Genomic DNA, 22,227 nt, shown 5'->3' with positions numbered 1-22,227 from the left:
TGCGAGGAGAGAAAGGAAATGTGGGGGGGCAGCCGCGATGGCGTCTGAGGAGGCCCTGTTGGGCCGGTAGGCATACTGCAGTGGCTACAGGGTGTCCGGGATACTGCTCTGAACGCGGGCCAGCACCACTCTCTCAAAACACTTCATAATGATTGGGGTGAGTGCCACTGGCCTGTAGTCGTTCAGGCAGGTGACCGGGCTCTTCTTGGGAAGGGGGATGATGGTTGTGGTCTTAAAGCAGGTGGGAACAATGCTCTGGCTGAGGGAGAGGTTGAAGATGGTGGTGTGAACATCAGCCAGCTCGCTGGCACATGCCCTGAGAGCCCTCCCAGGGATGTTGTCCGGGTCCTGCTGCCTTGCGGAGGTTGATCTTCGGTGGTCCTGTAGTCTGTGATGTGCTACAGGCCTTGCCACATCCATCCAGAGTCAGCAGTAGAATAGAAGCCATTCAGCTTCTTTCTGTACTGCCTCTTGGCCGCTGTGATGTGCAACTTTTTATTTTAAGACTAAGTGTTCTTTCTTACTACGTACTTACGCACGCATGCGCCGCGCGGAGTGGCAACAAGTTACAGCAGCTGTGTCCTCGTTGTGTTCTTTCCCGTGTTTCAATGAAGTTCTGTTCTTATGTGTCTGTTCTTATGGTGGTATGTTGGTTGTTCTCTATTGCTGCTGTAACACAGAAATTTTCCCACTGTGGGATCAATAAAGTACCTACCTACCTACCTACAATGAGCACTTAGTATCAGATTAAAATAAAGGATGAAACCAGTTGGCTATAGGGTAACATACTGTAAGATTTGCTTTATGAGCCCAGCATTCACTTTTCTACACATCAAATATCAATAGACATTCTAATAAAATATTGGATACTATAGCTGAACAAAGAAAAACAGCATCGCCACACGCCAACATCAAAACAAGGAGGGTGGAGGGGCCTCTACAATGTCCACATCCCCACAGAAAAATTGCAACATGTTTTTTCATCAGGCATGGTTCAACAGCCAAGTGTTTGCACAATGACCACTAGGTTATATTCCTCATTCAGACCACAGGGGTATAAATTAAGAAACATTCTTTTTTCAATCAAAACACAGTGGCAAGACAAAGTATATGAACCTTTTGGAATTTCATGGTTTTCTGCATTAATTTGTCATAAAATGTGATCTGATCTTCATCTAAGTCAAGAGTACTGATGAATATAATGTGCCTAATATAACAACACAAAAACAATTCTGATCTTTCATGTCTTTATTGAGAACAACCATAAAAACCTCATAGTGCTAGTGGAAAAATTATGGGAACCCTTGAGTTAATGACCTAAAAAAAAACAAATTGAGTCAGGTGTTAGCATACCTGGAGTATTGTTAACAAAATGAGTTTGGAGGTGTGGACTAGACCTACTCTGACTGATAAAAAAAAACACTCAAACCTTTTGAGTTTTTTCCAAACAAGAAGAATATGCTTATGTGAGCCATGCTTTGCCAAAAAGAGCTTTCAGAAGATCTACGATCAGGAATTGTTGATTTACATAAAGCTGGAAAGGGTTAAAGTGATTTCAAAGACTTTAGAAAGTCACCAGTCTACAGTTAGGCAAACAATCTACAAATGGAGACACGTTGGGACTGTGGCTGAGACTGTGGCTACTCTATCAAGAAGTGGGTGCCCAGTCAAAATGATCCCAAGAGCACAGCAAAAACTCATCAATGAGGTAAAGAAAAAACCTCGAGTGACAGCCAAAGATTTGAAGGCATCATTGGAACTGGATAACATCTATGCTCATGAGTCTACAGTACGTAAAACATTGAACAAGCAGGGTGTCTATGGCAGGACACCATGAAGGAAGCCGCTGCTTACTAAAAAGAACACTGCTGCACGCCTGAAGTTTGTGAAAGAGCACATTGACACTCCACAGTGGTATTGGCAAAATGTTTTGTGGACTGATGAAACTAAGATTTAACTGTTTGGAAAGAACATGCAGTACTACATCTGGTGTAAAAAGGGAACTGCATATCATCATGAAAACATCATCCCAACCGTCAAGTCTGGTGGAGGAAACATCATGATTTGGGCCTGCTTTGTCAACCAGTTATTAATTCCAGGGGTTCACTTACTTTTTCCACTACCATTTTGAATGTTGAATGAGTGTCTTCAATAAAGACATTAAAGATCACAGTTTTTTTTGTAGGCACATTATATTCATCAGTACTCGACTTAGATGAAGATCAGATCACATTTTATGACAAATTAATGCAGAAAACCATGTTATTCAAAGGTTCACATAGTTTTTCTTGCCACTGTATACAAGTGTCTCTACCTCTATAACTCATTTTATTATTTTTGCTACCAATTCACTTTAAACCTTTGTCTAAAATTAATAAAGGTTCTTGCCAAATGTTGAAGCAATTATTTATTTAGAATACAACTACAAGGTTCATGAATCGTGCTTGTAGCATGGTTGCATGGACAAAGAAGAAGATTTTACATGTTAACAATGACCTGATTTTATATTGTTTGTATGAGAATCCCTCATACCCCCCATGGACTGTGTTTTTACGCAATGTGCTATTCTCCTGAATAGCAAATTCTTCTACAGTAAGTGTATAAAATGGACTTACTGGCAAACATGTTTTAAGATAAATGGAATCTGAAGGTATCAGTTGGCATTCTGTAGGTAGTAGTGGACATCCTATTGTTTGATTTGAACAATGTCACAGAAAACTGAACGAGTCTACGTTTTTTTTTTTTTTAACCAAAGAAGACTTTATGGAAAAGTGGAGAATTCAAGGTGGTAAAAAGGGGTAAAAGGTGTTCCTCTGTTCCTGACCAGCTATAAATCTGGCATAGTACCTAATATACTTCAAGCGTGCAGTTGATTATTATAATCAAGCTCATTTTCAAAATTGCCCATAAACAGCTTGGGTCATTAGTAGTTAGATCACTTGCTGTGTGATGTACTTGACCATGGTTTTTGGAGAACACTTATGTGGTGTCAAAATGTGTCAAGACGTTGGGAGAAATCCAAATATTTAAATCGTCCATCCTCTTAAATTGCTTGACTTTGAATTCATAGACATCTTGTCTGACTTTGCTCATGTTTTCATCAGTGGCCATCTGTGATGTCCAATCATTGTTTAATGTCTGTGTTGAGTTTTTCAGTTGAGCTCCTTATTAGAGGTACTTCCTTTTTGATGTTCAGAATGATTAGAAACATCAAGGCTTTTGAAAAATTATGTAGTAATTTGCATCACTTCTGACAAAAGCCTTCGTTATTCCTTTCAGTAGTTGGCTCTAAGTGAATCTAATCCTCTAAGTATTTTTCCAATTCAATAGTATTTGCTAAGTGAACTGGCATGCACTTCCATCCTGACCTTGTTTTGATACACGCATGTGAAATCTGATTTGGGAACTATATGTTCAATTTTTCTACTTGTAGATAAAGCAAAGTTGCCATGTGGAAGCAAGATGTTTTCAGTCTTTTCGGCACAAAAATTAAAAGACTGAGCCTTCATAGTCCACATAAATGTGTTTGTTTCTTCACATGCTGACATGTCTTGTCCCAGCATCAGGTGGTAAAAATAAGACAAGATAAAATTAAAGTAGTATTTTGCTACCCTGTGGTGTTCTGGTTTTATCCTCTTGTTTTCTAATACTGAAGGTTCATTGGCTGTCATATACATGATTGCCCAGCCTGGTGCAATGCTATTTACCTTGAGAAGAATCACTTAAATGCATCATTTAAAAGGCAGCTACACTGTGATTGTGGCACTGGGCTTGTTTGAGATGCACTGCACCTCATCTGGAAGGTGGATATAAGCTGACCACACTTGATCTGATATAAAATTACATAAATAAATTCAAAATTGTAAGCAGTAGTCCAAACACATGTGGGCAGAACAAAGAAAAACACGACTTAGGTTTCCGTTGCTGATCTTTTAAATGTTTAGAATGTCACGACTTCTGCACAGATGCCATTCAACAATCTTCACATTCCGCTTACCAAAGGTTTCTGTGTCAGATTAAAGGAGTAATAATATTGTAGAAAAGAACTATTACAGATTGGTCTGTAGTCTATGAAAACTACATGTAATATAATCAGTTTCCAACCTCTCTGACAGATAAAAGTCACCCCATTTAATCTCTTTACCGACTAAAACTTAATAGTGCAAAAGAAGACTAATAAAATCAAAATTGCTCAAATTAAACAAGAAACTAAAATTATTGCTTCACAGTTGTACGCCTCCACCAACCACTCAACTCAACTCAACTTTATTTATATAGCGCTTTACCACAGCACAGCTGACCAAAGCACTTAACATATCATACAAATATAAAAACAACACATAAAAAGCTATAGACAGTAATATAAACACTAACACCACAGACAGAGTGTCATTCCTGGTCAAACGCCAATGAATAGAAGTAGGTCTTCAAATAAGACTTAAAAGTGGACAGTGAGGGGGCCTGCCTAATATAAAGCGGCAAGGCATTCCATAGGTTTGGACCTATCACAGCAAAGGCTCTGTCCCCCCTAGTTTTCCGCCTGGCCCTTGGTGCCTCCAGAAGAAGCTGATCTGCTGATCTGAGGCACCGCGATGGATTATACTGCATTACAGTAATCCATGCGTGATGTAACAAACGCATGGATCACTGTCTCCAAATGCTGCCTCGACAAAAAGGGTTTTAATTTCACAAGCTGCCTTAAATAAAAAAATCCAGATTTTACAACAGCATTTATCTGGCTCTCCATTCGTAAATCCGAGTCTATTTTAAAACCTAAATCATTGACAGCGGATTGCAGATAATGCCCCAAAAAGCCTAGGTCTACCGGAGGAGGGTCGCCAGACGTATCCTGGCCAAATACTATAACCTCCGTTTTTGCATCATTTAGCTTCAAGCAATTTAACGACATCCAGGCCTTAATATCTGCAAGACATGCTAAAAGCGGTTGGATCGAGTAGGTGTCCTTTTTAGTCAGTGGCATAATAATCTGGACATCATCAGCATAACAGTGAAAAGAGACCCCATGTTTCCTAAAGATAGAGCCAAGGGGAAGTAAATACAGAGAAAACAGCAAAGGCCCCAAAATGGAGCCCTGTGGGACCCCAGATAACAAGGGGGTTGTCACAGATTCCACCAGTCATAGCCCGACAGACACTGATCTACCCGATAAATACGACTGAAACCATGCTAGGGCAGCACCACGAATGCCCACTAAATCGTGAAGGCGAGATATCAAAATGTCATGGTCCACCATGTCAAAGGCGGCAGTCAAGTCCAGCAGAACAAGAATCAGAAGGGTGCTACGGCATGGACGCATAATGAAATTTTCTAAAAAATTTTTGATGAACAGGATTAAGAATTATACTTACTCCATAACAAGAGGCTGATCTGTGAAGGTCTTGTTCAGTTTGAGCCACCCACCCAGATCTGCAGAAAATAAACAAAAACAACAGGCCTTATTGTCACAAAAAACAAACAAACAAACAAACAAAAAAAGCATAGTCAATGAGGTGGTCAAGTCTGGCTAAACAGAAATAATGTAAGTTAAATAACATTAAATTCAGATGAGTATACAAAAATCTTTTTTATTTTTATGCCTGTCATGCAGCAAAAAAATGGGCCTCTTAAATGTAGAATGTACAATTTACAAAAAATACAAAGCTCAAGCTAATGAGTTTCTATTTAGGTATCATGTCTGCGTATATGTTTTAATTGCGTTTTCTGTGTTAACTGAAATTAATTTAACACAGTGCATCATTTCATACTTTCTTTAAAGCTGTAACTAATTATGTGAAAAAAGAAACTTGAAACTATCAAACTACAGTATTTACAATACATGGTTTAATGATATCTATACCCTATGTGCCACCCCCAAAATGTTTATGCATTTTAAAAAGCTCATCACTGTACAGTAACTTTATCATTTCCATGTTAAAGATATTTTACATGGTGACTTGTTAAAGGAAAAGGACACATGGAAGTAATAACATTGACCAGACCTACCCAGTCACATGTGCTAAAAACAGGGAGCTAAATGGCAGTGTCCCACAGTCAGGACACAACCACTGTTGCAGCCGTACCTAAGGTTTGGTTGTTCCCCCAGAAGATGTAAACAAAAACTGTGTCCTTGGACTTGACCTGAGCTGTGAGGAGGACATCCATCTGAGAGTCTCCATCATAGTCTCCAGGAACCACACTGCTGATCAGTGTGTCCCTGAAACAGGGAAAACAATTGTCTGTTGATATAACAATCAGTGAGCTGGTACTCTCACTTTCACTGTGCTCTTATACAAACATTCCCTCCTAAAGAGTAAACATATCCACCTTAAAATGTAAGGCACCTCCACAGCGCTGACGAACAAAAGAATGCTGTATTTTACCTGTTACATACAATGTGGAAGTGGAGTAAACTGAAACAAAAACAGCTCTGAAAGTCATATTTTACCTTGGGAAAATGTCTTTAGTGATGTTTACTTTGGGCTTGAAGTAAGGTGGTTTTGAGTCAGCCAGAAATATCACCAGCTCAGACCCTGAAACATTAAGAAGTCAACATAACGTTAGGCATACAGGATATAAGATCATTTAATCTCTGTCACTATGATTCAGGCTTTTCCAGAACGATTACGTTAAGGACCATGGACGTATTAAGGGACCTTCTGTGCACAGAACCATGAGTTAAAATTGTAGTGGCGAATTTTCGTCATAGTACAAATGTGTAAAACCCGATATTCTTGAATTACAACTTAGCCGTGCACATTTTAAGGGACTATAACGTTAAATTCTTTTGCGCAAGTGGTTAGCTAGCTAATACAACTGAAAGCAAAGTATTGAAGCATTGACATACATTGTCTGATAATGAAAATGTCAGTCTGCTTATCCGAGTTAAAATCCCCAAACGCTGCCACCGTCCCGTAGTTTTCAGTGCCGAAAAGGTCGACAGTTACATTCTGAAGAGCAAATGTGTTATACTGTCCAACAAAAAATAACAGAAATGCCAAAATATTTAGTTTGGATGTCCACATCCTTCTGATAGTGCAGTTCTTCACAACAACACTAACTGAAATACGGCACACTGCTTTATGGCAGGGTTAAAAAGCAGCATTTTCGATTAAATGGCTCATTTCGTTAAATATTAGTTTCAATTTTATGAATCTGCTATACTATTTTGATTTTAATAGGATGAGATGGAACTATTAGTTACACCGAAATAAGGATTTACAATGCAATTTTGGCATTTTCTTGTTTACGTCAGTGTCGTGCTCTCGGGTAGCTTTGTCATTTGACAGCTCAGGCTCAGCTGTGTCAAGCTAAGAGTTCAGATAGAAATAATTCGGAAAAGAATGAGGTTTTCTTCAGAATAAATCCTAACATTTAACATTCTAGCTGCTACGTAAGTAAAGTGAACGCATTAAAACGAATATAAGCTCTTAAGAATCATATTGTAATGATTTAACTAAAATGCCGTGTCAATATGATTACTTTTATATTACAGATTGTAAGCCATAGTGTGCCTGCTTTATTTTGAAGAACAACGCCGGAAAACCCCGTTATATTCCTGTTAATTGACACCGTTTAAACATGGCGAGTCTGGCAGATGTCGGCTGGAAACTCTTGGAATTCAAAGCCCGTTCAAAAAGATCAGGTCTGATTTATTATTATGCATGGCGTCGGACAACGTCACACGCCCGAATGTTGCTGTTGTGGCGGTGTTTGTGTGAAACTATTTGCTTCTAAAGTCACTGAACACGGGGGTATATTCGACTTGTTCTTCCCATTTAATTTGTTCACTGCAGTGAAGATACAAGCTTGAAAGGTCAGAGGTGTAACGTTAAATGGGCAGCACTCAGGGGCTATTTTAAGAACTGCTCACCGGGTCTGTTTTCGCTGTTGCATCTCAAAAACAGTTAACTGTACTACTGTGTGCTTACTTGAGGAGTGGGTATGAGGGCCCTGAGGGCCCTGAGTAACCTGGCACACGGCAGGTTTTGTGGTACAAGTCAGCTTGACTATCGAAGTAGCCCTAATTATATAGCCTATATTTTGAAGGACGTTATGCAGTGTAAGCACAAAATTATCACAGCAAATGTTATTTGGAGCCCCATTGTTTCTGGTGATATAACTGAGGAAACACCATGAGCTATGATAAGACTTTTTAAAATTTCCTCTTTATGGGGTATCACAGATGCATTCTAAGTCCAGATAAGAATGACTGATTGTAGACTCTGTCAGCCAGTCCACCTGTACTTTCTGTGGCTGTCATAACATTTTTAGTATGTTAATTGTAGATTTAATAACATTGTTTCTCCTTAAGTCACACAGTAGTTTCATAACACCTGCTGTTTATTTAAAATGCTGTATCTGCTAAAAGGCAGCTATGCAAGGAAAACATATCCTGATGTTAGAGCAAATATCAATTTTAATTAAAATAATACATAAGTATTAACACACTAGCATAGCATTCTGAATCCACTGAACTGTGAGGTCAATGTTATGGTCCATAGGGGGCAATAATTAGTCAAGAACTCTGCTAATTTACTCATGTGGATATGTTGAATTCTCCTATAAATTCTATTGTCATCATATAGTAATTTATCATGACTGTATATCACCACTATCTCTTAAGAGTTAGTATAATCACTTTCATTGGCAAATGCACTATAATTTTTTGCATGCTGTTCATGATTGTCATCAGATTAATCATTGTTGACACATGCATGTCTAAACTAACTTGGTGCTACTAACTCCTTCCTATGAATTGCTGTAGATTTGTGATTTAACTGTGAGAGACGATTGGCCTTAATTTCTCCTTCTGACAATGGCTGGTTCAGTGGCTCAGACTGCCTGGTCTCATCAGAAAGTTCTCAGACTGGGTAAGTAGTGGCAGCAGATCTGAACAATACAGTTTAACCAGCCACACACAGAAGCCAAGGGAGAGTGCCAGTAGATATCACAAGAAAATAAGTCTATCTTTTTAAAGATGTATTTATTTAAGGGACCATGCGCATCGATTGATGCCGATAATAAAGTAAAGGCATAAATGTGAAGGGACTAGCTCAACAGCTAGTTTGCACCTGTGATCCCAATTAAAAATTCCAAATAATGAAAACAATTAGATATAACAAATAAAAGAGTCCAAAGAGTCCTTCCTCTCACTGAGAAGGCCAATCTTACTGCATCTAAACATCACAAACAGGCTTATTATTTCTCTATTTTCTTGTGTTCTTCAAATAAATATACAGTGAAGTTTACATACATACAGTTGGTTATAGCAGAATTATTTTGTGATTATGAGAAAACAAACACATAGACCGTTAAATGCTTGAGCTCTCTTGGGCTGTTGGAAAAATTGATGGGCAAAATAGTTAAACACTGCCTGTAATCTACTATAAATTCATCCATACATCCATTTTCTATACCGCTGAATCCCGAACAGGGTCATGGGGGGCTGGAGCCAATCCCAGCTGGCAATCGAGCGAAAGGCGAGGTACACCCTGGACGGGTCGCAAGGCCAACACGCAGACGAGCAACCGCACATACTCACACTGTGTCGCGAACCCGGGACCTGCTGTGAGGCAACGGCGCTAACCACCGTGCCGCCCCTATAAATTCATATTGTTGATTATTGTAGAATTGGGTGGCACAGCAGAACGGTGTTGGCGCTGTTGCCTCACAGCAAGAAGGTCCCGGGTTTGAGCCCCTGGTGCCTTTCTGGGCGGATTTTGCATGTTCTCCCTGTGCCTGCGCGGGTTTTTTCCCGGATGCTCCGGTTTCCTCCCACAGTACAAAGACATGCCGCTTGGGTTGATTGGTGACTCTAAATTAGACATTATCCAGAAGGGCATCTGGCATAAAACATGCCAAGTTTAATGTGCGCATCGCCAGTTCGGTGGGAACTGATGATTCGCTGTGGCGACCCTTAACGGGAACAGCCGAAAGTAGAAGAAGAATCTGGTTAATACAATTCGTGTTCTTCACTGTAACCATGAAAGACCCATAAGTGACACAAAGCAAATGTACAGTATTATTGGAGTCGTCCAGCATATTATATCTATAATAGTGTTGGAGAACTGCATAAATGAAGCCAGTCATGGGATTGTTTAGAACCAGCCAAATGCAGACAGCCCACATTTCTCTGATCTCATGTTAGAAGTTAAAATTTGAATATAGGACTTCCTCGCTCCACTTTTAAAGTATTATCTTTAAAAAGAGATTGATTGGCTTTGTCCCCTACAACTTTTAAGATGATGAAAATTATGCTAATTTCAGTCTGAATGTGAATTTGTCAGTACCTGTGGTATTGACCCAAGGTCAGATCTATTAAAATGCAAATCACAGCAAAATGAAACATGTTTGAAAATGGAGGAAGCCTAGAAAATTGGGGTTTCCCTCAAACAGTGACTCTCTCTCAGCTCTGAGGAAAATGTTAGAGAATGTCTGGTGCTGGGTCACATTGTCATTTGAATGTTTAGCTCTGGGCCTGAATATTGTTTTGTGTGCTGAGTTCTTTGCAGTGTGCTGTGCTGTAGTGAAACACAGAATTTAGCAATAGCATGGTGTGTTCTGTTTTTTTTTCTCTCTTCTGTTCTCGCTTACATTAACTGAAAATCAGAAGCTATGATGAAAAAAGATATTCATAAAGTAAGTTACTGCTGATTGCAGGCCTTTTTATCTACATAATACAGTATCTGAAATAGGACTACACTCTCTAGATTGGAAAAACTAAGAAATCGGCAGATGAAAACCATGATCCTTTTATTGATTTCACCTGTTGGATCCTTAGTGTATAATGTTAATGAAGGTAATGAGGCAAGACCGAGACTAATTTTAAACATCCACAGAGAAGTGAAGCAACAGTTATGGAAAAGATGTTGTAGGTCAATATTTGGAACAGTAAAACTAGTTAACAGATTTATTTTTCCCCCAGGTTCCATCTATGAACCTCTCAAGCTGTCCATTCTCCAGCGTGAGGATGAGCCCCTATGGGCGAAGCTGGACCGCTACTACAGTGCCGGTAAGTGCGTGCATTTACTATTGGCAGCCTATCAATAGAGAGATTTAGAGCTGTAGCTAATGCAGCGCTATCTGAAACAAACAGTACTGCTGTGCACCAACAAACCACCACTTGTACCAAGTGTAGCATGAGTGATTGCAGACTATCAGGTTAATACCATGCTACAGAGATTGATCAGTTTTCTCTCTTAAAGCATGGCCACACAGCTGAGCTAGTGTATATGACCGCAAAGGCTGCAGTTTTATTGCTATTGCCAGTATTACAAACTTGCAGCCTTGGGTAATGTGATTACATCTTGCAGATAGGTAGTACTGTTAATAGAAAAACGGTTGGAAATGGGGTTCCTGGGTGTTTACAGAGGTAAAAATATTTATCCAACCTGAATTTACTTTCATGCAAAGGTGCATGGCACTGAGCTGCACTGAACACAGCTAACCGTGTTTGACAGTGGGAAGCTAGCTAGGGATCCTGTGGGCATTACTGTTGTAAAGACTCTTACATGGTCAGGGGCTCTTCAACAGGGGTAGAAGGGTAGAGAAAGCTTGAGGTCAAGGTCAAAAGTCACAGTATTTATTCCTTAATATGCACAGTTGGGAAACGTGTTTCTTTGTATGATGAAATTCTTACTTTGCCGTCCACATGAATGCCACACAACACAAGTGAAATATGAAGTAGATGAGCAATAACAGAACTCTAAATCGGTAGTAAAATCACAAATCAGCACAATAAAGAAACACACTAAAAATACAATAAGAACACAATATAATGCAGAGAGAATATATGCTACATGGGAGCTGTGGAGTGTAAATACTCAGCAGTGAATGTGTGTAATCGTGCATGTGCAAAATGAGAATGTAAACAGTACAGATGGAATTGCATGAGGTTCATCCTGAGTCAGCTGTTTAGGAGTCTGATGGCAGTCGGAGATAGAGTTTTTCAGTCTAGTGGTCCTGCATTTCACACTTCTGAACCTCTGGCTTGAGGGCAGAGGTATGAACAGTCTGTGCTGGGGGTGGGTGGGGTCCTTGAGGATGGAGGCAGCCAGCTTTCCTACGCACCCTGTGGTGGTAAATGCTCTGCAGAGAGGGCAGTGGAGTCCTGGTGATCTTCTCAACAGTCTTTACCACTCTCTGCAGGCTCTTGCGGTCCATAGCAGTAGTGCTGCCATACCAGACAGTGATGCAGCTGGTCAAGATGCTCTCAATGATGCAGCTGTAGAAGCTGCTGAGGATCCTAGGTGACATGCCAAACCTCCTCAGCCTCCTCAGGAAGTAGTATAATTTGTATAATTTTGTAACAAGAACCAAAATGGCATACTATTTCAGTAGTTTTATCTCAAAGTCATGTATAAAAATAATTTCCTTTCTTGAGAATACTCCCTTCAAAATTGCATCTTAAATGTGTGATTTTTAAGAGGGGGTGGGGGGGCTAGAACTTTGGGGTTTACTGTCTTATCCAGGGACACTATGTCTTGTGGTCAGGAGGAGCTGGAAAGACAACCGCTGACCTTGCAATTAGACAACCCACTCTATTGACCAGGTCATAGGTGGTTAAACACCATTTGAAATGCTAGCAAATGATTCTGAGCTTTGGGGCTGTATTGCCAGTGTACTCCCTCCTTTCTATTTTTCAGTTTCATGATATCAATGCAAGCATAGCCAGAGAGTAACAGAGGGACTAGAGGAAAAAACAGCGCTTCCTCAGAAGAGATGCAGTTGGGTTTAGTGTGCATAAGGCAGGATCATGCGTTGCCTCCGGCTGTGTGTGGCCATTTGAGTCTGGTAAGACAGCTCAGGATGCTGTCCCAGAGGATCAGGGCTGCTTTTACCATCGAGGACATTAGCCACTGTAGGCTTTTCTTCCTTGCTCTTTTTGATGTAATAAAAATGTATTATACAGTACAGCAGGCAGGACAAATTTGGCAGAAGTTCACCAAAAGTGTCTTTAGACTAGGCTACAGAGCTTCCCTCAGAATTTCACCCCCACTAACATAAGAAATTCTTGCACTGAAATAATTGAAACTTCAAGGAAAACCAGCAGAGGTTGGCACAGTCACACAGCAAAGGCCACCACAGATCAATAGATCACAATGTCAAGATGTTGGAGAACCTGACCGATTCAGCTCAGCAGGTGACATCAACTGATCACATTGTGTTTATTATTTACAGTGGCATGTCCTGGTGTTGGAGAACAAAGAAAACCTTCTGAGTTTGTGGGAAAACAGTCAGTCACAGTCTGGTGGGAATAGGAAAAGAACAGACACCAAGCTGAATGCAGTGTGATATCACCAGCTGGCAGCATGTTTTCCCCAACAGAATTTGCATCAAACTTGTATCAGCCCTGTGTTGTTTACATCAATAACTATGATCAGACAGAGTTAATTTTAAGTAGAGTTCTGCCTCATCATCTGGATACAGGCGTCATGGTGTAGTTCACAGAGGACTATGTGCATCAGTGTTCAGCAGACACACACTTCTTGTTCTCTGTCTGCTTCACGTGGCGACTGATCATTGGATATTAAACAGTTGCAGAATCGACAATTCTAAAGAATTGAATTAAAATTAAGATGTAGCTGCAAAACGTGAGTTAGCAACAAGTCTTCTAGCGTTGACCTTAGCTTCTAGCTAGAAGCACCTAGTATGCTATTGCCACATCGTAGCTGTGCAACCTGTAAACTAATAAACCTGTTCAGTTCTTTTATCTCCTCATTATATGTACTATTTCCTGAGATGGTAGATTTACTTAGGATTTTGTAAACCACAGCTTTGCCAGCAGTAATGTTTTATTTTTGTGTGCCTTGTTTCATTCTACAATTTAAAGAGTAAAAAGAGAGGCAATTTACTCAGACACAAATGTAGATTGAGGGGTTGTTAATTCATCTGTTCTTGGCTGACTGCACCGTTTTCTCACATAAATGCTCTTCTGGCAGATATGACCCAGTTCACTAGTCTGCCTTGATGAAGACAGGGCAGCGTGTGTGTGTGTGTGTGTGTGTGTGTGTGTGTTATTTGCTGTTATTTGTGTGGTTGGCAGTATAGTCATTAGGCTGCATGTACAGTATATGTGTGTTTAGAAAATAACAGAAGACAACAAACAGCATATTGTGCAACAGGTGTAGCTCTCAGTTGGAACTGATTTGCTGCTATCAGTGAAAGCAGCGTTGCCTCCAGCATCGGCTGCGTTGAAACCCCATAGATTTAGGGAGAAAAGCCTCCGCCAAAAACGCATTACTGAACACTGGGCATGTTTAATTGTTGCGTTGGGTGGAAGCGTTTGTCCAATCCTAGCAGGAACAAAGCCAACATTGTTATTGTCGGCACCCAGACCTGCCTGCCAATATACCTGCTTTCTTTCAGTTTCTGGGAGGAAAGGGGGTGGAGAGGGGTGAGGTTGGGGTGACAGTGACATTTTTTTTCTCCTTTCTCTTCCTTTGTTGCAAAGCCGCCCCAGCTCAGTCGAAGGCAGCAGTATTAAGCTTACACTGCTATTGCAATAGGGGCCTTGTCTTTTGTTATCGAGGAAAGAATACCAGGGAAGGGTTACCTCCGTCTCTCCAAGTTCATCACTCCATCATCTCTCTCTTTTTCTCCCATCTTCTTTCACTGCCTCTCCTCTCTGTAGTTTCTTATTTATATGGCAGTGTGGCCACACTCCATTGAGTCAGCCTGTTTCCTGATAGTACTCCAGGCAGAAGGCACCATCATGCTGCCGTCTGGCTTATAGCGATTAAGGCATGGAGAAAACAAGTTTTTATAGTTACTTATATTTATTATGAGCTGTTTTTCTTCACTTTGTTTTTTTTTTTATTAGATTGTCTTTGATTCTTTTTTAATCTTCCAACTTCTCACACTTCTTGCCTCACTTCTTGCTGTGTTCAGTCAACCTGTCATGTTTCAGTCATTTAAATCCTCAAACTGACCACTGTCAGAGTTCATCAGGGTTTACAGTATATCTAAAAGCTGTTTTTTTGCAAGTGCCATATACTGTTATTAAACAGTTCCAAATGATTATAGACTACAATGTTTTATTTGATAAGTATAATCTAAGTATCTCACAACAGACCATTTTCTTGTTTGAGAAAAAAAAAACCCAACAAAATCAAGTTCAGTATGAGTTTGTGCGTTCAGTAAACAGCTGGCTAACCTGGCTGTGCCTATAGTGAAAAATACTGCTAACACATGTCAAACCCATTGTTGGATCTCATTTGTTTCCATACACAAATAAAAATGTCAATTTACATTTTGAGTTGCGTGTTGTAAATACTTCTTGGTGAACAGTTGGGTGCAGTGTCTGCACTGAACTTGGCTAGCTGTTTGCCTGTGCCTCCAATCTTTATGTTAAACAAAGCTAAACATCACCTCAACACTTCGACAGTCATGAGATTATTGTTTTGCATCTCATTTCACACTCAGACAGCAATTAAATGTTGTTTTGCATCTCATTTCACACTCAGAAAGACAGCAATTAAATACGTTTCCCAAATGTTTGAGTTCAGGGTATATGAAAGTTAATTTAGCTGTCCCTGCTCTGGCAACACTTTCAGCCAAGTGGCTTGTTGTGGTCATTGATTTTCATTCAACAGTAACTTGTGTCACAGATCTTACATTGCAGAAAACATTCTGGCAGCGTCAGCAGGAGTAGACAGAGATGTTAATGTTAAGGCTGGTATGAGCAATGAATATCACAGATTGTGGATTTCCATATTTTCCTGTAGCATCTGCTGTGGGGCTGTACAGATATCATCTTACTCTGTTTCTCTTCTCCATCTATCGCTGGGTACTTTTTCTTTCTCATCATCTTCTCTCATTTTCTCCACCCCGTCAGTGCAGTGAAATGGCCCATTGTAAAAGAGCAGACTGTGTGTGTCTGAGACATTAGCTGCTGATTTAGTGGGACATTAGCTTGATGGATGGCTAGGCGGAAAACTCCCAACAACAGTTGATTTGCATCCAGAGAAACTTGCAGTCTGATTCATTGTCTGTGCTCTGCATCTTATCATCTTCCACAGCACTGTTTCCCAGAAGATGAGCCTTTCACAGTTCCAAAGAGAGCGGCATTAAAATTAACTACACTCATAGAAATACAACAACTTTTTTGACCTGACATTAAGATTTTTATTTTTATTTTTTAGCTTCAGCAAAATTACTGTACAGTATTAATTGGAGTTAAAGTAGATGAGAAACTGCCTTTCTGATGGTGATACTTTGGATAATATTAAACATTCCCAGAAAAATAGTTTATTTGAATTTGACCTTTTATTAGACAAAGCGTAAAATGTACCTAAATGAGTTTTGCAGTTAAATGTTTTGGCTTTCTATATCAGGTAATTTAGTCACCCTAACATCTTCATGTATTTGTGATTGACTAGGCAGGCGACACATTGAGAGGAACTAGTGTGTGAGACAGTGGTTTCCAATGACGGTGATGAGTGCTACATCCAACAGCCTTTTACATTCACATTCATAATTAGCCTTTACCCAGTGGCACTGTCCTATTAGTGGCTAACACATGGGAGCCTTCTAGATGAATTGGTGGCATTTCTCTTTCTGTGTGTGTGTGTTTAAACTTAATTTACTTTATGCTGAGACCAAGTGCACCTATAAGGTCACAAAAAAGAATAAATTAGTAAGGATATTTGCCCATGGACCACTTTATAGTCATAATTAATCTTTCCAAATACAGTTACTTTAAGTCTCTGGTTACATACTGGTACAGTATGAGTCAGTTAAATGCTCTGAGACTAGTGTGTGTGTGTGTGTGCGCACTTCATTAGGGTTGTTCTTGGAGACAGACTATGTGAGAGGTTTATTAATATTCTGCCTAATTCACCCCATCAACCTCTTTATCTCACACTCAATGTGACTGTCGCCTTCAGTTGACCAATGCACACACAAGAAGAAATACTCATATTCTGCTCCTGCCTTGTCTCTCTATCTGTACCCATTACTTTCACTCTTTATATTTAAACATATGCACACACACCCCCTCTTTTTTCCCCCCATCTAACACCCACATCTTCTCTGTCTCTCTCTCTCCCTCATCTGTCTCCTTCCCGCTGTCCTCCTCTCTCTCTCTCTCTCTCTCTCTCTCTCTCTTTAGCTCAAATGACGGAATGCATAATAGATGTCCCCTTCATTTGCACGAGCATAATGTTCTGATGAAAAATGAGTGATCCCTCCAGATGGGTTAGTCATTAGCGAGGGGACCTCTGCAGGAGAGAATATATGTGTGTGAAACAGATACGTTTCTTTCCTGGAGGTCTTCTGTTTGAGTATGTAATATTTCATCTTACATTATTGGAGGTTTACGATCTGTTCACCTCAAGAGCTTTTGTCTGTTTTGTCCTCAGTAACAAATGCGAAGCATGAACTTTAGTGAACTTGAATCATTTTAGTTTATCTTTGCTTATCTGTTTAGTCTAGTCAGACAGAAATTAAGTGACATTGGTCATTGTACAGATTATTCAGATCCGTACAGGTCTTTATTTTTAAGTGCTCTATTTTTATTCCTACTTATCCCATTTCACAGTGAGCATTCCTTTGTCTGTCTGCATTGTTTACTGCCTGTTTATACTGCTTATTCTGCATTGTTTGCACTGTTTGTTGCTTGTTAATACTGTTTATTTTGTTATATTACACAGCCTTATGCTGGTTTACTGTTTACTTGCCCCTTGCATGAGGATATGTACATACACATTGAGAACTGATGTACCAGAGTCAAATTCCTCGTGTGTCCGACACACCTGGCCAATAAAGCAGATTGTGATTCTGATTGTCAACTGTAGAGCTGGTGTCACCAAAATAAAAGGTGGGTGGTGGTAGGTTCCTTTCACCTTGCTGTTGCACCCACATCCTAGTACAAATTGCTCTTGTGAGGTCAAAAGATGTCTAGACAACTGGGCTGAATTTAGTTGAAAACATAAGTTCTAGGCTGAAAATGACTTGCTTCAGCAACATTTGAACGGCTTCATGTGGAACCAAAATGGTACCAAGCAGGTTCTAATTTTTAAAAAAGTCTAATGTTAATTTCAAAACCATCAGTCAGGTGTTAAATATTTACTACTAAGACTGACTCTATTTTCCTGCTTGCAAATTGTCAAACACAGTCATTATTATTTTCCTTGAGTGCTCCTTTTTCTTTTCTCTTTTCTCTTTTTCTACAGTGGTGTTACACTGAGGTAGGAGAAGAGGCACAATTGAGGCCATGTTTATGATGATTAGACAGCACAGTACAATTTTGGCGCTGGTTTTGGCCCAAAATAGCGATAACGATAACACCTGCTCATACCACCTCTTATCGCTACCACAGGTGCATTTGCAATTTCCCTGACAAGTGTGTAGGCTGGGAAGCATGAAATCAGGTACACACAGGTATTTTAAGTCACCCAAACTTAAACTTAACCCTTAAATCTACAACTGATCTGCTGGAATTCACTGTGAATCATTTGTGTAATTATCAGAGTTATGAAATATGTGTGATAATTTAGATAAACTAGTTTTCAAGTATGTGGCTATAAGATATGAATATGGTGAAACAGCACTGTTGTGCATCAGGAAGCACCGTCTGTTCTTACAGGATGCAGCCAGAGGTGATCTGTAGTCACTGTTTGAGAATCACAGATCAGGGTCCAATTCATTGTTAAATAATTACACATTGCAAACATTCATTACATATAGAGTCATTAGCAGTGTTGGGGAAGCTACAAAGAAAGCAGAGCTTTGCAAGTTGCCAATTACTTGAACTGTAGCAAGGCTGCTCTAGGGAGAAATTTAGTTTGGTTAACTAAAGCTACATAGAAAATGTAGTTCAGACTACTTTGTAAAACAAGATCAAACTGACAATATATGTGTGATACAGAATATAAATCAAACAAGAATTACCACTTTATGGTTGTATGCCTCTGCCAACCAGCCAGATTCATGGGAAAGGGACAGATATGAAGTCACTCACCTTGACCTTTTGACCATCAAATTCTAATCAGTTCATCCCTGTCCAAGTGGACATTTGTGCCAAACTTGAAGAAGCAAGGCGTTCCTGAGATAACACGGTCAAAGACTGGGACAATAGGACGAATGGACGATTGACCCGAAAGCATGCCTCCAGCCGTGGCTATTGCCCTCTCAGAGATGGAAAAATCAGGGAGTCGCCCAAGTCAGGTTTACGTGTGGTTACACTATAGAACAAAAGTGAGTACACTATGTGTAATATCACAAAATGTTAAATAATTAAAACAAATTGCATCATTTTTCAATAACTGCTCTGCATTTGCATTGAAATTTACATTGAAAATGTTTACCTTGTAATTTCAAATGGGTTAGACAGACTACAACCCCAATACAACAAAGTAATTTTATCTCTGATCACTGCAACAAAAATTGTTGCAGCTGTGATTTCCAACCAAGAATCTTCATGGAAGATGACCGAGGAGGACTCCACTGTTGAAAGCAAATCATTAAAAAGTGAGAATGGAGTTTGCCAAACTGCATATTGACCAGCCACAAAGTTTCTGGGAGAATGTCCTTTGGACAGATGAGACAAAACTGGAACTGTTTGACAAATCACATCAGCTCTATGTTCACAGATGCAAAAATCAAGCATACAAAGAAAAGAACACTGTACCTACTGTGAAACATGGAGGAGGCTCAGTTATGTTCTGGGGCTGCTTTGCTGCATCTGACACAGGGTGTCTTGAATCTGTGCAGGGTACAATGAAATCTCAAGACTATCAAGTCATTCTGGAGCGAAATGTGCTGCCCAGGGTCAGAAAGCTTGGTCTCAGTCGCAGGTCATGGGTCCTTCAACAGGATAATGACCCAAAACACAAAGCAGAAGTCTCATTTGGAGTTACAGAAATCGCTTGATTGCCTCAAAAGGTTGTGCCACGTGTGTATGTAGTTTCATATCAATTCAAGCCTAGTCAGTTCAAATACAGCAGCAAACTGATATGATTATTTTTATGTCAGAAATGTAGCTCATATACATTTTCAGGCACAATATTTGAGCAGTATGGAGATCTATACAGATCAGCATGTTATCACTCTCCTTGTCACATAGAAGAATATCATTAAAACAACAGCTGTTTGGACCCTGAGTACAAGCTGAAACGTTTGGTGACATTTTATTAAATCATGATCAGATCTGGCAGGATGTGAGTGTTTCTGTGACTTCCTGTACAGACTGAAGGCTGGTGAAAAGCTCCCAAACCACCCGTCTGGACTGTGACTTTTTGTCACTGTCGCCTGCTCTCGTCCACTCACCAGGCAAGGCGCAGCACATCTCAAATGAGCCTTATGTTTCATTACAACAAGCCATTGGAATGTGTAGTTTTCTCTCAGGCAACCGTTCAAGAACACAGTCTTAGGTTAAAGTTTATGTTTGATATGTCACACATGCCATCCTTTGGTGATTTCTTCATTTCCACTCTGTTGTGCAGAAACACTTCAGGACATGCAGTGTTTTAATTTGCGTTTTATGTACCTTATTTACTTCATGTCATGTTATGAGTCACAGTTATGTCTGCAAGTGGTGGTAAAGCATGTGCACAAACTGTACTGTAACATAGAACAATACACCTTTCAAAACTCCATGTTTGGCTTGCCAATGCCTGGCAAAACATTGATATAAACACAAACTGACGCTTGTTAGCTTTTGCAGCACAATCAAAGTGTCTTTAAGCTAGACAATGGCATCATGAGTCCAAGCGATATCCCTACAGGAATTATTGCTTTTTTTTTTCCTCCCCACTCATGCAACCATTCACACTTTCCATGTCATAATTCACACTTTGCTTTACTTGAAAAGGCATCCATCTGTTGTCACATTCTTAGTGACAACAGTGCTGTAGATGTCTGCATACAGTAACACAAACTGAAAGCTCTCTGCTCCAAGTGACTTTATTAACTTTTGCTTGCTCTCACAAAAAGAGATGATTGACTGCCAGATATATTTGCGTGACCTTTTTCTAAATTGAATTGAACATAATTTGATCTAATCTAATTTAATTTAGTTGAAAATGATTATGCATATGAGAAACTGAGAGGAATGGAGGAGGCAGTGGCAACAGCTGCACAACCAGAGAAAGGTCACCGATCAGGCAGTGCCAGTGCCAGCAGAAGAAGAGCGCTATAACCCTTCTCAAGACGGAAATCAATACTACCCTTGAAAAAAGACTAGAAGCAGAGCGAGTACATGCTGGTAGTCAAAATGCTGTATGACTCGTCCAACTCTGGCACTGTCTGTGTCCAGCTGACACAGCATGTCTCCATGGTGGAGACAGCTTGCTGCTAAAAGAGTGATGTTAGAGCCACTTCATTAGTTTTGTAAAATCAGTGGAGCAGTTTTTGTTTTACGTTATAGGTAATTTCCTCACTGGTGTTTCAACTAATGTGGGTGTGAGTACATGATAACAACATTGCTGTTTTTGCAAGAACTGCTGAGTCACAACCTCCCTTCTGTCTCTCTCATTCTCTCTGTCTAGTCAAGACAACCGTTCTGAACTACCAGAGTCCCACCACAGGCCTTTTCCCAGTCAAAACATGCTCCACCTGCAAAGAGGCCAAGGTCCGGGATTCCCTGTACTGTGCTGCTGGTGCCTGGGCCCTGGCTATGGCCTACCGGTTAGTGGACAACATGCATGTATATGGAAAAATAAACATCAAACCACATAAAATTTGTTTCCTGTAAGCAAAATTAAATGTATCTGTAATAGCAATGTGTGTGGCCTAAGGGTGGCACTCATTGCTACTGGTAAATTGAGACCCTCTCCCTCTAGTTTTTTTTTTTTTACATAATACATTCATTAATATATAGAATATCTCCAACAGATTTTGATGATTTTTTTTAGAGCTGAACTTGGTCCCATACGTAGACAAAAGCAAGTTTCTCTTTCCTTCTTAATAATCACTGGCTTTGCTGGCTGAAATATTAACAATAGCTTGCACATATTGCTAGATAGCTAAGCCATGTGCCAGCGTCTTTAGTGGGCACAGTGTTATCTTAGAGAACAAATGTGGCTGTGGTTGGTGGAGTGTAAACTTTCAAATTCAATAAGAAGCAGAACTTAGCCAGTAGCCTACACTCGGACAGCATCCATATACATTGTACAGATTATACGGATCCATACAGGTCTCTGTTTTAAGTACTCTGTCTTTATTCCCATTTATCTTATTTCACAATGAGCATTCTGTTGTCTGTCTGCATTGTTAAATGCCTGCTTA

General features: G+C 39.9%; 2 protein-coding genes across 2 annotated transcripts in view; one reads left to right on the top strand and one right to left on the bottom strand.

The window, feature by feature from the left end:
* Positions 1-7,156, bottom strand: part of itfg1 (integrin alpha FG-GAP repeat containing 1) — a 187,427-nt gene extending 180,271 nt beyond the window's left edge. Inside the window, exons 1-4 of the mRNA XM_020617139.1 lie at positions 6,845-7,156; positions 6,446-6,530; positions 6,081-6,214; positions 5,370-5,427 (exon numbers count right to left, since the gene is read on the bottom strand). Coding sequence (XP_020472795.1) covers positions 5,370-5,427; positions 6,081-6,214; positions 6,446-6,530; positions 6,845-7,022 — 455 coding nt within the window. The 5' untranslated portion in view covers positions 7,023-7,156. The remainder of the gene's footprint in view (positions 1-5,369; positions 5,428-6,080; positions 6,215-6,445; positions 6,531-6,844) is intronic.
* Positions 7,157-7,259: 103 nt separating this feature from the next.
* Positions 7,260-22,227, top strand: part of LOC109969908 (phosphorylase b kinase regulatory subunit beta-like) — a 118,261-nt gene continuing 103,293 nt past the window's right edge. The window contains 4 exon segments of the mRNA XM_020617137.1: positions 7,260-7,390; positions 7,493-7,642; positions 10,925-11,011; positions 21,489-21,627. Of these exon segments, the coding sequence (XP_020472793.1) occupies positions 7,579-7,642; positions 10,925-11,011; positions 21,489-21,627 (290 nt within the window). The 5' untranslated portion in view covers positions 7,260-7,390; positions 7,493-7,578.

The sequence above is a fragment of the Monopterus albus genome, unplaced genomic scaffold, assembly GCF_001952655.1.
Source record: "Monopterus albus unplaced genomic scaffold, M_albus_1.0 scaffold186.1, whole genome shotgun sequence".
NCBI classification, from domain to species: domain Eukaryota; kingdom Metazoa; phylum Chordata; class Actinopteri; order Synbranchiformes; family Synbranchidae; genus Monopterus; species Monopterus albus.
This window is presented reverse-complemented; position numbering and strand designations above follow the sequence as displayed.